The sequence below is a fragment of the Myxocyprinus asiaticus genome, chromosome 17, assembly GCF_019703515.2.
Source record: "Myxocyprinus asiaticus isolate MX2 ecotype Aquarium Trade chromosome 17, UBuf_Myxa_2, whole genome shotgun sequence".
NCBI classification, from domain to species: Eukaryota; Metazoa; Chordata; class Actinopteri; order Cypriniformes; family Catostomidae; genus Myxocyprinus; species Myxocyprinus asiaticus.
In genome coordinates, this window is record NC_059360.1 from 48,070,001 (window position 1) to 48,086,501 (window position 16,501).

General features: G+C 38.0%; 1 protein-coding gene across 2 annotated transcripts in view; it reads right to left on the reverse strand.

Moving 5' to 3' along the window:
• Window positions 1–1,641: 1,641 nt before the first annotated feature.
• akt1 (v-akt murine thymoma viral oncogene homolog 1) overlaps window positions 1,642–16,501 on the reverse strand; it is a 103,743-nt gene continuing 88,883 nt past the window's right edge. For both annotated transcript variants that reach the window (XM_051722872.1, XM_051722873.1), the window contains 4 exons: window positions 6,508–6,722; window positions 5,233–5,320; window positions 5,006–5,108; window positions 1,642–3,619 (listed from right to left, as the gene is read on the reverse strand). In XM_051722872.1, coding sequence (XP_051578832.1) covers window positions 3,540–3,619; window positions 5,006–5,108; window positions 5,233–5,320; window positions 6,508–6,722 — 486 coding nt within the window. In that variant the 3' untranslated portion in view covers window positions 1,642–3,539. The remainder of the gene's footprint in view (window positions 3,620–5,005; window positions 5,109–5,232; window positions 5,321–6,507; window positions 6,723–16,501) is intronic.

Sequence of the window (16,501 nt, forward strand, 5' to 3'; positions counted from 1 at the left end):
CAAATAGCTCATATTCTACCTGAATTCCAGGACATAAATGAGTTAGATGAACTTTCATATCTTATGGGACAGGAAGTAGACTGTGTTCAGCTGGCAGCACAGTATGTGTCCTCCTGTCATCATATGAGGGAAAGAGACTGACCCCTCATCATATTACAGCTCTATTCAAACTGATATTTTAATTTACTTTTTTCCCTCCCTTCCTCATTGCTCTCTGTATTTTACTTTGTCATTTGTATTTTATTTTATTATCATTATTATTTATTTATTGTATATCATGTTTTTGTATGTTTGTAATATGTTTATTACTCAATGCTTTGGCAACATTGTACACTGTATATGGTCATGCCAGTAAAGTTCATTTGATTTGATTTGATTAGAAAGAGAGGGACACACACACACACACAGAGAGAGAGAGAGAGAGAGACAGAGATGTTATCCAAAATTATTATAACCAAATTATACACAAAGAAAAGGAAAAATTTATTAAACAGAAACATAGAGGAGGCTACAGGCAGCCACAGTCACACCGTGTCCTAACCTGACAGCAAATGACACGTGATAAAAGGTATATTTTCATTTTTGGACTGGTGCCAGTTCACAGCAGACAGAGTTACCCGTGCGATGCCAAAAATAGAAAACAAGCGATCGATAGAATGTACCGTCACTCGTCATTGCTGGTTAGGACAAAAACTCTGATTACCATAGAAAATATACCTTTCATCACATGTCGTTTGTCGTCAGGTTAGGACACGGTGTGACTGTGGCGTCCTGTAGCCTCCTCTATGTTTCTGTTTGATTTCCGAATACTCCGTTCAAAAAAATAAGGCTGGGCATAGAAATGCATCAATTCTTCAACTACAAACTCTTCAGACATGTTTAGCAAGTTCTGTTCTCTGTTTTGTGTGCAGTTGTGTTGTGTTCTGTTGTCACTATCGCTGTTTTTAGATAAACAAAACAAGTTCTCTTCTTTTTTGGGTGAACTATCCCTTTAAGGCTTAATTTTCTGCACAGAACTGACTCGTGCATAATGAACAACACAACAAATTCATATGAAAAAACAAAACATAGACTTAATTATCATTATTCTCAAACTCTAGGGTGGAAACAAATGCAGTTTCTATTCTCTTTTTATTTGCAAATCACTTTGGATAAAAACATCTGCTAATTGCATAAATGTAAATGTTCTGCTGAGGAACAGAGGTGTGAATTTAACAGTGATGTTTTTTAATAAAAAGTGGGACTTTGTGGAAATAGATCTCATGTTTAATTGTGTTACAGTTGAGTTTGCACATAACATGATCTTTGCATATCAGGTAACTGTGAGAAAAAGCTGACTCTTCTTTCTGTTGAATTGTAGGTGATATATTTTGCAACCTTGCAGCCTGTCATGTGTGTGGAGTGGTTGTTCAGTTTCCTCTGGGTAGTGTTCTACACAACGGCCAGCTGTGAGGGTTTGTTAGCAACATCTGGACCACAGACTCAACCATCTGCTTCAGACTAGAGGAGAAATATTACAACACATCTGACTGACTACACTGGAAACACAGTAAAACACCAGCAGGTCTATTATTCTATTGCATTACTATTATCGCTGCTTGTGTGAGATACAGTGAAATAATCAATAACTGACACAGACTGTGTAGCCAAAACTTTATTTGATAAATTCAATGAAAAAAAATCTAAACCATAAAAACAGCTGAACAACAGTGTATACAAATCTTATATTATTTGTATCCTAAAGCTGTATTCTTTAGTTTTTGTGTTAAAAAATGACAAAAACATTTTAAGATAAAAAAGTAAAATATCTCCCCATGTAAAAAAGATAACAGGACAGTACGAAAGAGCATAATTCATATGAAACATCATGTTAAAAAAAATTGAAAAGTTGTTTTGCATATAAGGTCATAAAGTGAAAATGAAGGGGAAAGCCTTTACATTCATTTATGTTAGCTGACTAACATTTGTGTGGTGATAATTACACATGATATAAACAATGATCAGAACAATTATGATCATATTTGTGCTTGTACTAAATACGATCGCAACTGCTTCGTGGTATTTACACAGATTCAGTCAAATGTGTAGAAATGTTGCTTTCAACAAGTTGTATGAAACGCTTATAATGTGCAGATGAAATATAAAATGAATTAAGATTTGCATGGTGTGGCAAGAGAAATGCATTTATCATGCATTTATATGGTCTCTTGGACTCGTAACTGAAGTTAATATAAATAAAATAAAATAAAATAAAAAACAAAATAAAAAAAACAAAAAAAAAAACAAAAAAACAAAATTAAAATAAAAAAAAATGTAAAAATAAAATACAAATCAAATTAAATTAAAAATTAAAACATTAAATATAAAAAATTACATTTAAAAAAATATCATAAAATAAAAAATTAAATTGTAAAAAAAAAAAAATCACATAAAATAAAAAATTATAATTGCATTTATATATATATATAAGGTTTTTTCAAGGACCATTAAGTTTTTGGAATGGACATTATTTTCATAACAATTAAGCACATTTCTCTCTAAATCATCATTACTGTAATGTGTTCAGACGTTTTAATTTGGAGTTTTCTGTAATTATATTTTTCTCAATGGTGATTCTCAGTACTGTAATAAAATGTTATTTACACCAGCATAAAGACAGTACAACAAATACCGCCATAATGTATAAATAGCACTGTTTTTGCACATAATAGAAAAATGACTAATTACTTTTACTTAAAGGTAAAAACTTATGTCACTATCAAACTCTTAATGGTTCTAAAAAAAGCTAAATATCTTTCTTTTGATTTTGGAGTGAAATACGGACGTAACCTGGCATGTTCTTGACACACACAGATTCACCCCTTCTGATGGAGTTTTTAATGTTCATTTCTAGTTCAGGAGAATTTCCTTTTCCACAGTATTGCACATTCAATGCAAATGATTACAAATGCAAAGGCAATATAGACCAATATACAATAAGTACTTTGGGGGGGTAGAAGTAGTCCAGTTTATAATGTCTAGAAATCATATAATCAAAAATATAGCAGATGATAATCTAAACATCTGTACAAAATCCCGTTTCAGTTTAAACTGGCTGACTGATGTAATTGGAATTTTTCAATGTAAATAAAATGATATTTGGCATTGCATTAGTTATTCGATTTCTCAATACTCAGACTAATGAAGTGCTATACAATCCATTTCTGTTCCATATTAATCCACAATTTTAATCAAGTTGTTCGAGTGGAAAATGTTTTTACTGTTCCCTCTCATATCCTTTAGAAAAATGATAAAAATCAAAGGCCACAGAAGCAATGAGAATGGTTTTTTCCATTAGCAGAAGGTACAGATTCAGACATGTGTAAAGGTCAAACCGGAGGTCAGAAAGTGCAGACCGGTGCAGTGTTATTTAACACACAGTTTCAGGGTTTCTCTGTGAATGTTTGAGTCGTGCATCATTGATGGTCACTGTAAAAGAGAAACTTCTGCGTCAAGAGAGGTTGAAGATGTTGGACCAGAGGCAGATCTCGTTGAAGGTTTTATGCGGTTCCACTGGCAGAGTAAGAGAACTGAGGGAAGTGTGGCCTCCGTTCACTATCAATCGACTCCATACTGTCATCTGTGAGGAAAAAGACATGAGGCGACTGTATATAATACACTTGCTTAAGAGAAGTGTTAGGTCAGTTACTCAAAAAAAGAAACTGACTACAAATGACTTGTCTAAGAAGTAATCGATATATACTAATTACTTAAAAAGTTACTTTTTAAAACACTTTTCACAGAAAAGCTTTCGTTTTAATAGCCAACATCTCTCTCTCCTACATGCATGCACACACTACTCGGGCTTGACTGGACACATTATTTTATTTTAAACATGTAATAATGATTTAATGATTTTATTTTGATTATTTGTTTCTATTACAGATCTAAAGATTTTTACTTCAATATTTTTGTCTTGTATTTGGATTACCCGTTCATGTATACGTAGTAATTATAATACTGTATATAGTTGTCTGAAAGATCTTCAGCATAGAAGTCTTCATCCACAACGTGCATCAAGGCAAAGAAATGTGTGACGCAGCACATGCACATGCGTATCATGTTCAACTAAAAAGAGAGATGTCTCATTTTATAGGCAACAGGAAGTGGTGTAATTCCGAAAATGTACTGTAATAAAAATGATCGGAATGAAATGACCCGGTTATTAACCGGTTACCAACATTTAAAAATAACGTTTTCACTCCGGAACAATTGAAAGGGACTTTTTTCGATTACGTTCTGCAAAAAATTTCGTTTGTTTTTGGTTTTTGCTCCTTGGAACGTTTCAGTCCTTGCTGAAGAGTGTAAACACTGGGGGGAATTTACTAAGAAGCGCCGGTTATTTCCATGAGCTATTTGCACTGGTTTCACTGGATTCACTAAAGGAATTATGCAGATCAGGTGCAAACGCAACCACAAAATCACTGTTGAGCGCAATTTGCACGTGCAATTCTGAGCGCTAGGCCTATATAGCGGAGAACACAGCAAAACAACACAATCTGACACACTTTGCCGGGACTGTACAGCATCACTGTGATCCAGACACCTGAATCATCTCTTAAACATGCCTAAAGTGTGGTTGACTGCACTATGCGTCTGGATATATGCCAGGTTATAACGCTCTTCTCCATCATTTGATCATTATTTCATAAATTACTGCTGATGTGATCGATAGAAAATGTGCACAAATATCCGCCTGCTTCCTCTGGCAGTAATTGCACGATGGAAATTTTTGTGAATGAAGTGCAATCTATAATGAGCCTTATTTACATAGAAAGGAGGCGTGTATGCACGGAAAGGAATGACAATGACTTCATTTAAATACTGAAGAAGCAGCGCAATTTCAGCGCTGACTGCGCCTGCTAAAGCTAGATTGCGGGTGGTTAGTGAATCAAATGTGCAAAAGTGCTGCAACTGTTTAGTGATTCGCTGGGGTTAAAGGTGAATGTGTTTGTGACTGCAGTACCTTGTCCTGGTGGTGTGATGGTGATGGTTTGTCCTGTGAACTCTTCATCAAAATATCTGGTGTCGATTTCTGACGTCACCTGAGGCTTGAACGGAGGAATCAACTGACAGAGAGAGAGAACGTTTAACAACCCTGATCAACCATTTAAAAGGAAATATGTAGTAATTTCTCCAAAACAGAAAATCATCTCATAAGTTTCTCAATCGTGTAAAAGGAGATGTTATTACCTTCTTCTCATAAACGTCTTGCCACACAATCCCAGTGAAGAATTTGTGCTGCATGATCTCTTTAGCATCATCAGGGCCGCCGCCTAACCTACAAACACAAAACACGTTCACATAATCAGCTTTTCATTATTGGACACTAATACAACGCCACATTGCAGCTGAACTTTTCCATTCATGGTTTTCGAACAGGGAATTTTGTTTAAATGATAAACATAAATGATGATGAAAGCCAAGATATTGGGAGTAATACAATATTTTGAAGAGGGGGGTTAAAAAAGACAATTTCCGCTTATGATTTTGGAGCAAAACTACAGATGAAAAAAATAACCTTAGAAAGGTCTCAGCATCATTATTTTATTTTTACACAGAGATCGGTAGATCTGTTTCTACAATCAGTTGATGACTTCACCTCTTGTTGCATTATATGCCAATGGTGTGTCCAAATATGGAAAAACAAAAACAAAACTTTTGCTGTGTTGTTTTTCCAAAGTTTGAGTGCCTATAACTCCAGAAGTATTTAAGATATCTTAATATCCTTTTAGACTCTGGTTCAGAACAAACTTTCCTTTTTCTATTTTAATTTTTAAAGTCCTATATGGTTCAATCCCTGAGATATGGTGCTCTCAATGTGGCACAATCTGTAAATCTGACCTATTTTCAATGGTTGAAAACCAAATATGGGACACATGGTATGGAGCTAGTTTTTCTTGTCCAACAAAAGAAAGTTCTGGAGTATAAATAATGTTAAAATTAGAAATGTACCTTTATTTATTAATATAAAAATGGAACCTGAGGAAAACACGGGCATTTAAATCAATCTACTAAAATTACACCTTCACTTTAGTGTCATTGTGAAATGCATTTTTTTTTTTTTTAAACAGCAAGCAAAGCAGTATGTACTTTAGGATATAGCAACTATAACCATTTCAGACAATAGTATACTATATTGCTGTCACATGACCTCATTATGTTGCATGTTTATTTAGATCAAATAATGAATCTTTTCTAAAAAAAATAAACGCCAAAATTGAGGTTACAGTGAAACACTTATAATGCAAGTAAATGGAGCCAATTTTTGAGGGTTTAATGGCAGAAATGTGGAGCATATAATTTTATAAATGCACTTACATTAATTATTCTGTTAAAATTTGTGTATTATTTTTTTAAAGAATGAATATAGTGCCACAAATGCTGTCGATTGAGCTTAACTTGTACTGAACCTAGAATATTCCTTTAATCGTACGAGTAGTATACTATTCCAAACATGAAACCGACCGTTGCTTTGGGTCTTTCTTGAGCAGGCCGGACAGCAGGGATCTGCCCTCGGGAGCGAGTGTGCGAGGGAAACGGATGTCTTCCATGAGGATGAGTTCAAACAAACGCTCGTGATCCTGGTTGTAGAACGGCAGCCGACCGCACATCATCTCATACATCACAACACCTAGACCCCACCAGTCCACCGCACGGCCGTAATCATTATCCTCCAGCACCTGCGGAAACAAACACAGTCGATATTCACCCACAGATTGTACTAAACACTCAATTTCACTGGACTAGAGTAGCTTTACCGCATAACAAATCACAGCACATTACTGACACAAACTACAGTGGTACTTATGGCATCAGCACACGTTACTGCTACTTGCACTGCATGCTGCATGTTTATGATAGCTTCATCTGTCAGCAGTGAGGGATTCACATGTGATAATTGTAAGGAGTTAGTCAGGCTGACGGAGAAGATTAATGAGCTAGAGACACACATCCGAATGCTTGTGGAGGTCAGTGAGAAAGAGAAGCCTGTAGATATTGTTTCGGATGTAGTTAGTACAGCGAGCAACACATACACTTCGGTTCCAGCTGTAGAGTCCCTGCAGCAGGGTGTTTGGGTGATGTCTCTGCAGAATACTTGTAGGGTAAAGCGATACCACTCTCCTGTTCCTATTAATATTTCCAATAGATTCTACCCATTGAGTGATGCACCCACTGAGGAGCCTGTTGGAAATGCCCTGGTTATAGGTGATTCTATTTTAAGGAACGTGGAAATAGTGACTCCAGCCACCATAGTAAAATGCATTTCGGGTGCCAGAGCGTCTGACATCAGATAAAATTTACAAGTGCTGGCTAATGCTAAATGTAGATTTTCTAAAATTGTTATTCATGTCGGCACTAACGATATCTGGCTTCGCCAGTCAGGGATCACTAAAGATAATGTTAAAGAGGTGTGTGAACTTGAAAATACTTGCTTTAATATGCTCTGGTCCCCTCTCTGCTCGTCGTGGTAATGAGGTTTGTAGTAGATTAGTGTTACTAAATGGCTGGGTATCTGAGTGGTGTCCGCAGAATAACATAGGATTTATAGACAATTGGACGAGTTTTTGGGATAGACCTGCACTGCTTAAGAGAGACAGACTCCATCCCTCCCATATGGTTAACATGTAGTCTTAATGGGGCACGTTTCAGTCACTATTTCATACTCGTTCCATTGTCTGTGTAGTACACTTTACAGATAACAGCAGTTCACTCTTAGTTTCATGCATCTCTTGTAAACAAAATATTCTATTTAATACATTGACTAAATTTGTATCAAAACACATATATAAAATAATCAAAAAAGGAGGCAGGGTAATTGCATTTTCTCCATATTATACAACAACTTTAAATTAGCTTGATAGTGCAATCAATGTAATGCACTCAATGATTCAAGTACATGCACTGGAGTATAAATACATGTAGATGGTGGTGTGGATTAACCTTGTAAGCTCTGAAGGTATTTTTAAAGATTTCCTGTTTCAGTGGCATATTCAAAATTAAAGGCTTATAACTTGACAAAAAAACAAAAGAAAAGAAAAAAGCAGGAGGGTCAAGTGTTTGGTATCACTGTGAAGAAAACTTTTCAATTGTTTGAAACTGCTAATTGTTTGAATCAGCCTAAGAATCTGCTGAAAAATCACAAAATAAATTGAGCCAAAAATGTACTTGTTTCTTATTTTTCTGATTTGACATTATAAATCTATGCGTTTAAATAAGGTGGCTCCGAAAAACTGCTTTTGTTTTGTTCCCAATCATGTCAACTGTATCTGAGATACAGTTTTGTGTTGATACGACAAAGCAATAAAAAGTTATAGCATTACAAATATTATTTATCATAGTGTCCATGTCTCCAAACAAATAAAACATAATAATTGTACATAAGAACTAATTACACATACAAACACAACAATGACTAAGCATGCAAAGCATGCAAACATATTTTAGTAATGAGATTTCACAGAATGAGTTTCATTCTGTGTCATTTGAGTCATCATTGAATCTGTCATGTATTTGGCGCCATCTCCTGGTGGTCATATGTAACATTGTGCTTCATGTGGATTATCTAATGATCTATACATCTGATTATCTTGTGTGTGGACTCGTTTGAAAGATAATCACCTCCTCTAAGTAATGGTATGTGATATTATATGTTCAATTTATTTTTCGTGAAGTTATAATCGAAAAAGTGGCATATAAGCCACACCAACATAACCATTAAAGACATATACTTAGCTATTACTTGCTATATTTTATATATGAGTAAAACAAATGGGTTGGTTGTATTCTACTCTTTGAGAGCTTTCCAACACATGACACATGGCTATTCCCTAATATTCCGGGTTCAATACAAGTCCCTCCTTTTATTTCAAAAAAGCGCAAATCTGTATTACAGTGAGGCATTTACAATGGAAGTCAATGGGGTCAATCCATAAATGTTAAAATACTCACGGTTTCAAAAGTATAGACACAAGACGTAAACAATATGTATGTTAACTGTGATAAAATCACTTACTAACTGCATCTGTGTAAAGTTATATAAAATTTTGTTACCATGATGACGTAACGCCAGTAAAGTTTTATCACACTAAAATCATGTTAACATGTATAATGTTTACATCTTGCTGCTACACTTTTGAAACCGAAGCTGTGTCTGAAATCGCTCCTATTGACTATATAGTGCACTATTTTGCGTGTCGGCCATTTTGTAGTGGTGTTCAAATTAGTTCCCTTCATCTCGTTCCCTACATTTGTTCACTCATTCTTACCCACAATGCACTTTCGAGTGTTCAGCCAATGCAAGAGATGCCATTTATAGCTTCATTCCAGCAATGTTTTATATCACGCTGGCTGTAATGTTTTACTTTTTGACATATCAATACTTAATATGTAATAACAAAATAAAATATAGCAATCCAAAATCATACAGATAAACCGAACAATTTATGATTTATTTATATAGATGAAAATATATTAGATATGATTATTTTTTATTTATTTTGCCATTAATGCTAAGTGATTTATTTCTTCACTTATTCACTAAGATGACTGCGCACAGTGGAAATAATTCAAATAGTCATCTCTTTTCGGCGCTCAGAAATGCTGCCCAGTTTGGACGGGAGAGTGTCAAGATGCTAAAAATAATCAGGGATGCAACAATATGACATTTTTGCCGATACAATACAGATTTGAACAAATAACTACTGGCCGATACTATTTTGCCACTTACCTTATTTTGTCATCAGATCACGGTTTTGCTCAGGAATTGTGTTTCAAAAACGTACAAAGATCTACAAAAGCTTTTGTTCTAACAATAAATAATTTTCATTGAACATGGATTGGATCAGTTGAACAAATGACAGGCCAAAATTTTAAAGAGAGCCACAATAGAAGATAAATAGAAGATAAAAAGATAAAAATATTAAAAAATAACTAAATCTCATTGCATGATGCTTGATGTAAAAAAAGGTTATTTTGTACTTCTAAAACATTTTTGCACTTCTGTTTTTGCAGTTCAAAACAACAGAACTCGCACTGTACGTTTGTACTGCATTTAATAGAATATCACAAATTCATATTATGCAAACATTATGTTGGGCAATTCCACGGAAATGTTAACCACATCAATTAAAAATAAGTTACCCAATGGACCAATCACCCTTTTAAATTCTATAGTGGTGTTAATAATGGATAATGCTGTCCACACCGCTAGAGGGCGCCGCTTGCTCACACAATGCTGACTGAAGCGCTGATTGCAGTCTATTTTTCAATGCAGCCTTTCAAGCTTTTGTAATCGTGCAAGACCTTATTGTCATTTCAATCTTAACTCAATCAATCATGCAGCCTTAACAGATACCATACCAATGTCACATAAGTCAAAGTTTGCTGTTGTCAAAGCGTTTGGATGGTTTTTCCTCATCATGTATAGGTAAGTGCCGCTCTCACAAGTGTCACGTAATGAGGGTTTTTCCTAATTAATGTGAGAACGAGAAAGAATAAAAATGAAATATGATCTGTTCTTTGGAGTGCCAACCCTTCTACCAAGGGTGTAGATTTGGCTTGAACTTTAGGGAGGTTGCAATGTGAAGCAATTACATGTTTCCACTGATCATGGTATAAATATTGGGGGGTGTTGTACTTGCTTGTTTTGATTATTGGGGGGTTATCTCCACTCCATCCCCCCTGGAATCTACACGTCTACCTTCTACATTCTGTGGCTATCATTATTTCTGGATTGTGCATTTGAATTCATAGAGTTTTTACAAAGTGTGATGATAATGAATTATAAATTAATGATCATCATTTCGTTCACTCCTTGCCTGATATAGGGCACTCATAGACATCCACTATATAGGAAATAGTGAATGAGTGAACAAGTGAGCAATTTCTGACACAGCTCGAGAGTTTTTATTTTGTTTAATTATTTAATAAATAATTTAATGATTATTATTTATATTTATTTTTCGTGGGTTCCTAACTACTAATGGCTGTTGATTGAGGTTAACCCAGAATATTCCTTTACTGGTTACAGATCTGATCTGAAAAGTTGAAGGTAGTAGGTTCAAGCCCCAGATGGGTAGGTTTAACCCCAGGTTACCCTGTTTTTGTAGTGAAAATGTGCCATAATTCATTTTGTTCCTGTAGTTTAAATGGTACAGTATGGCACTGGCAACACTCAGTTCAAGGGTTCAATTCCCAAGGAACACAAAATGTATACTTTACATATTGTTAAACACATTGTAATAGTGTGCTGGGGGTGTTAATTGTACACTATATGTGTGTGTGTGTGACCCTGACCGTAGGGTTGCAGAGTGTTCGTGTGTAAGTGTAGTTGTGTATGCAGCTCCATGCGAGTGTTACTGGATTCCCGTTGTGAGTCAAAGGGGGGGGAGAGTGACTCAGTCCATGCGGTCAGTGGTAAGGTGAAGCCACGAACTGCTTGAATTACCGACCGCTGTCTATTTCCAGTGCCGCTGTCGTGTTACTTACAGAGAGAGAGAGACAGCTGGCTCTGCAGCTGCCCCATATATGTAGAAGAAGAGCACAGCTGTGAAGCTGCCAGGAACCCAGGAGCCAACACAGAGCCATCGCCAACGTCAGCACGACTGTGCTGGGTGTACACGGTTACGACTGTGCTGGGTGTACATGGTTACACCAGAGCCCAGATCCATCAGAGAGCAAGAGACACTGAGATACGCCTGAGGACGCTTTGTGTAAACAGCAGTAAACTGACACATGAACGTGCATATTGAGCCTATTATTACTGAGATGCCTCTAAAGTGTACGCTGTACATATAACCCCCATTTCGCCATCTACTAACATAAAGCCACATAAAACCAGTCTTAACATCCCACAGTTCTACATCATGTGATATCTGTCAGCTAACCGTCTGATGCATATTGCACACAATAATGGCATGTATTTTCTCTGAATAGCAATCCCCTTTTCTCCCAATGTTGGAATGCACAATTCCCACTACTTTGGTAGGTCCTCATGGTGGTGCAGTTACTCACTCGGTAAGTCTCAGTTGCCTCTGCTTCTGAGACCGTCAATCCACGCATTTTATCACGTGACTCGTTGTGCATGACACCGCGGAGACTCACAGCATGTGGAGGCTCATGCTACTCACCGCGATCCACGCACAACTTACCACACGCCCCATTGAGAGCGAGAACCGCTAATCACAACCACGAGGAGGTTACCCCATGTGACTCTACCCTCCCTAGCAACCGGGCCAATTTGGTTGCTTAGGAGACCTGGCTGGAGTCACTCAGCACGCCCTGGATTCGAACTCACGACTCCAGGGGTGATAGTCAGCGTCAATACTCGCTGAGATACCCAGGCCCCCTATCACGATTCTTTCTTAAATGATTCTGGATCATTTCACAACAAATCATCATTTGAATTTTAAATCAATTATAATTAGAATAGTTACTGAAATGCTTTCACACGACAACGTATTACAGATACAGCTTATTCTATTTCTATTAGTGGGTCAGAGTAGACACATTGTAGTACGTTTCTTTTTGTGCACAATTTTTACAGAATTTGGCAACAAACCACCTTAACTTGCAAAAAAACAACAACAATAAAATAAAACTTGCACCCCTACACTGGGTCAATGACGAGATGCTTATTATTTTGTCCGGATCTATTAAGCTAAAACTTTTACTGTAATATACTACTACGATGGACATGTTTTCAATTTCTGAATTTGAAGTCCTTCTGATCTTTTTTCTGGGACTTTGAAAATAATTGTCAAAATATTAATAACTACAGTCTTGACCAACACAAATTAGAAGCTCTACTTTACAATGCACATAGACATTAAAACCAAAACTGAACAAGTGCTTTGAAATTTGCAGATAAATCTGAAATGTTCCATTTTGATCATTTATAAAAAAAATTGCACTGTACATATTATTACAATCAATAAAAACATCAAACTGATCAAATATCCATGTGTCATATGTTGTTGGAAAGCTCTCAAAGAGTAAAATACAACCAGCCTATTTGTTTTACACACAGACAAAAATATAGTGAGTAATAGCTAAGTATATGTCTTTGACAGTTATGTTGGTGTTGCTTATATGCCACGTTTTAGCTTATAACGTCATGAAAAATAAACGTATCTTTCAAACGAGTCCACACACAAGGTAATCGGATGTATAGATCATTACATGATCCACATGAAGCACAATGTTACATATGTCCACCAGGAGATGGGTGAAAAAATTGTCAAAAGGGGCAAGCGGATGACACTCCACCCTCCCTCCTCAGGTGACGAGGAACAACCAGGGGAGATGATAATGAACTTTTCAGATTCTATCTATTTCATGTATTACTGCTCTTAACAAAGGACTTACTTTTGTCTCCACTACTGAAATGAATGACTTTGATACTACTACTGATTTTCAGTAATTCTTCCGAAGTCTTAGACTTTTTTGGTACAAATGAATGACTAGTCCCATCTGATGAGATTATGCCTAATGCTGTAAACGGAAGAAACACATCTACAAATTCTGACATTCGTTCTCCCATTATAAAGAAGTAAACTTTTATTCCACCTAAGAACAGAAATCCCTCACTGGATACTCACCGATCCTTGTGGAACATGATGTAAAAAATCTGCTTAAGAACATAAGACAATATAAAATCTATAGTAATTTATCCAAAGCAGAGAGGGATGCTTTACTTGATTTCAGCAATGACAGCACTGTGGTGGTGCTATAGTGCTTCAATGGGTGTCTGACCCTAAAATGGAAATTCGCAGACAGTTGGATGATCATGTTTTTTTATGAACGTCTAACAGGGGGCCTGGGCAGCTCAGTGAGTACTGACGCTGACTAACACCCCTAGAGTCGCGAGTTCGAATCCAGGGAGTGCTGAGTGACTCCAGCCAGGTCTCCTAAGCAACCAAATTGGCCCGGTTGCTAGGGAGGTTAGAGTCACATGGGGTAACCTCCACGTGGTCGCTATAATGTGTAGTTCTCACTCTCGGTGGGGCGCGTGGTGAGTTGTGCGTGGATGCCGCGGAGAATAGCGTGAAGCCTCCACACGTGCTACGTCTCCGCGGTAATGCGCTCAACAAGCCACGTGATAAGATGCACGGATTGATGGTCTCAGACGCGGAGGCAACTGAGATTCGTCCACCGTCACCCAGATTGAGGCGAGTCACTACGCCACCACGAGGACTTAGAGCGCATTGGGAATTGGGCATTCCAAATTGGGGAGAAAAAGGAATCGGATATCCAGTCTAAGCTATTGGTACATTATGAAAATATGGATTTTGGGAAAAATGAGTATACATTTCTTAAAGTTGACTGCCCTATCACTCCTATTATAAACTCAGCAAAAAAAGAAACGTCCCTTTTTCAGGACACTGTATTTTAAAGATAATTTTGTAAAAATCCAAATAACTTTACAGATCTTTATTATAAAGGGTTTAAACAATGTTTTCCATGCTTGTTCAATGAACCATAAACAATTAATGAACATGCACCTGTGGAACGGTCGTTAAGACACTAACAGCTTACAGACGGTAGGCAATTAAGGTCACAGTTATAAAAACTTAGGACACTAAAGAGACCTTTCTACTGACTCTGAAAAACACCAAAAGAAAGACGCCCAGGGTCCCTGCTCATCTGCGTGAACGTGTCTTAGGCATGCTGCATGGAGGCATGAGGACTGCAGATGTGGCCAGGGCAATAAATTGCAATGTCCGTACTGTGAGACGCCTAAAACAGTGCTACAGGGAGACAGGAAGGACAGCTGAGCATCCTCACAGTGGCAGACCATGTGTAACAACACCTGCACAGGATTGGTACATCCGAATATCACACCTGCGGGACAGGTACAGGATGGCAACAACAACTGCCCGAGTTACACCAGGAATGCACAATCCCTCCATCAGTGCTCAGACTGTCCGCAATAGGCTGAGAGAGGCTGGACTGAGGGCTTGTAGGCCTGTTGTTAGGCAGGTCCTTACCAGACATCACCGGCAACAACGTCACCTATGGGCACAAACCCACCTTCACTGGACTAGACAGGATTGCCAAAAAGTGCTCTTCACTGACGAGTCGCAGTTTTGTCTCACCAGGGGTGATGATCGGACTCGCGTTTATCATCGAAGGAATGAGCGTTACACCGAGGCCTGTACTCTGGAGCGGGATCAATTTGGAGGTGGAGGGTCTGTAATGGTCTGGGGCGGTGTGTCACAGCATCATTGGACTGAGCTTGTCATTGCAGGCAATCTCAATGCTGTGCGTTACAGGAAAGACATCCTCCTCAATTCATGTGGTACCCTTCCTGCAGGCTCATCCTGACATGACCCTCAATGCCACCAGCCATACTGCTTGTTCTGTCCATGATTTCCTGCAAGACGGGAATGTCAGTGTTCTGCCATGGCCAGCGAAGAGCCCAGATCTCAATCCCATTGAGCACGTCTGGGACCTGTTGGATTGGAGGGTGAGGGCTAGGGCCATTCCCCTCAGAAATGTCCGGGAACTTGCAAGTGCCTTGGTGGAAGAGTGGGGTAACATCTCACAGCAAGAACTGGCAAATCTGGTGCAGTCCATGAGGAGAAGATGCACTGCAGTACTTAAAGGGGACCTATTATGCAAAATTCACTTTTACATGGTGTTTGAACATAAATGTGAGTCGGCAGTGTGTGTACACAACCACGTTACAATGTTAAAAGTCCACCCACTCCTCTTTCTTATATTTCTATTTATCAAAAACAGTGTCTCAAAATGATCGGTTTTCGTTTCACTTTAGAGCAGGCCTCGCCCACGACTGGTGACGGACTCCACCCTACTATCATGGATCTTCCCTGAGTGACCTACACACAGTCCGCCATTTGTTTCCGTGCTGGAGCAGCTATGGTGAGAAGAATAATGTCTCAGCTTCGTAAGCGTCATAAATGTTCTGTTGTTGGCTGTAAAACTGAACATAAGAGTCTTCATGTACTCCCGGCATCAGCGCCACTGAAGACGCAGTGGACAAGTTTTGTTTTTGAAGCAAATGTGCCCCAAAACATACCAAAATTCGTGTATGTTTGTGCAAATCATTTTACACCGGACTGCTTTGTGAATGGGGATCAATATTGTGAAGGTTGCACGGGAAAGGACGAGTCGGGAAGCTCAGACACCGTCAAAGTAAGGCTTTTATTTTCTGCCCTCTGCACAACCTGTACACTCTCTCTAGTGTTTTCCTGGGTTCACTCAGATAGCTTCACCAATAACAAAAACTCTCCATAAACATAAACTTCTTAAAAGACATGCAGCTTTTTGACATTCAGGACACACGCCAACACTGGACTGACGTGTCGTTCTCTCTCTGCTTCTGACGGTGGCGTGGCTGTTTATATGCCGCTCTCCCCAGCTTACTGGAATTAGAGACAGGTGTTAGACATAATTTAGCTCCGGTGTAAGCGCCCTTACCGCTTTCTCTCTCTCCGGA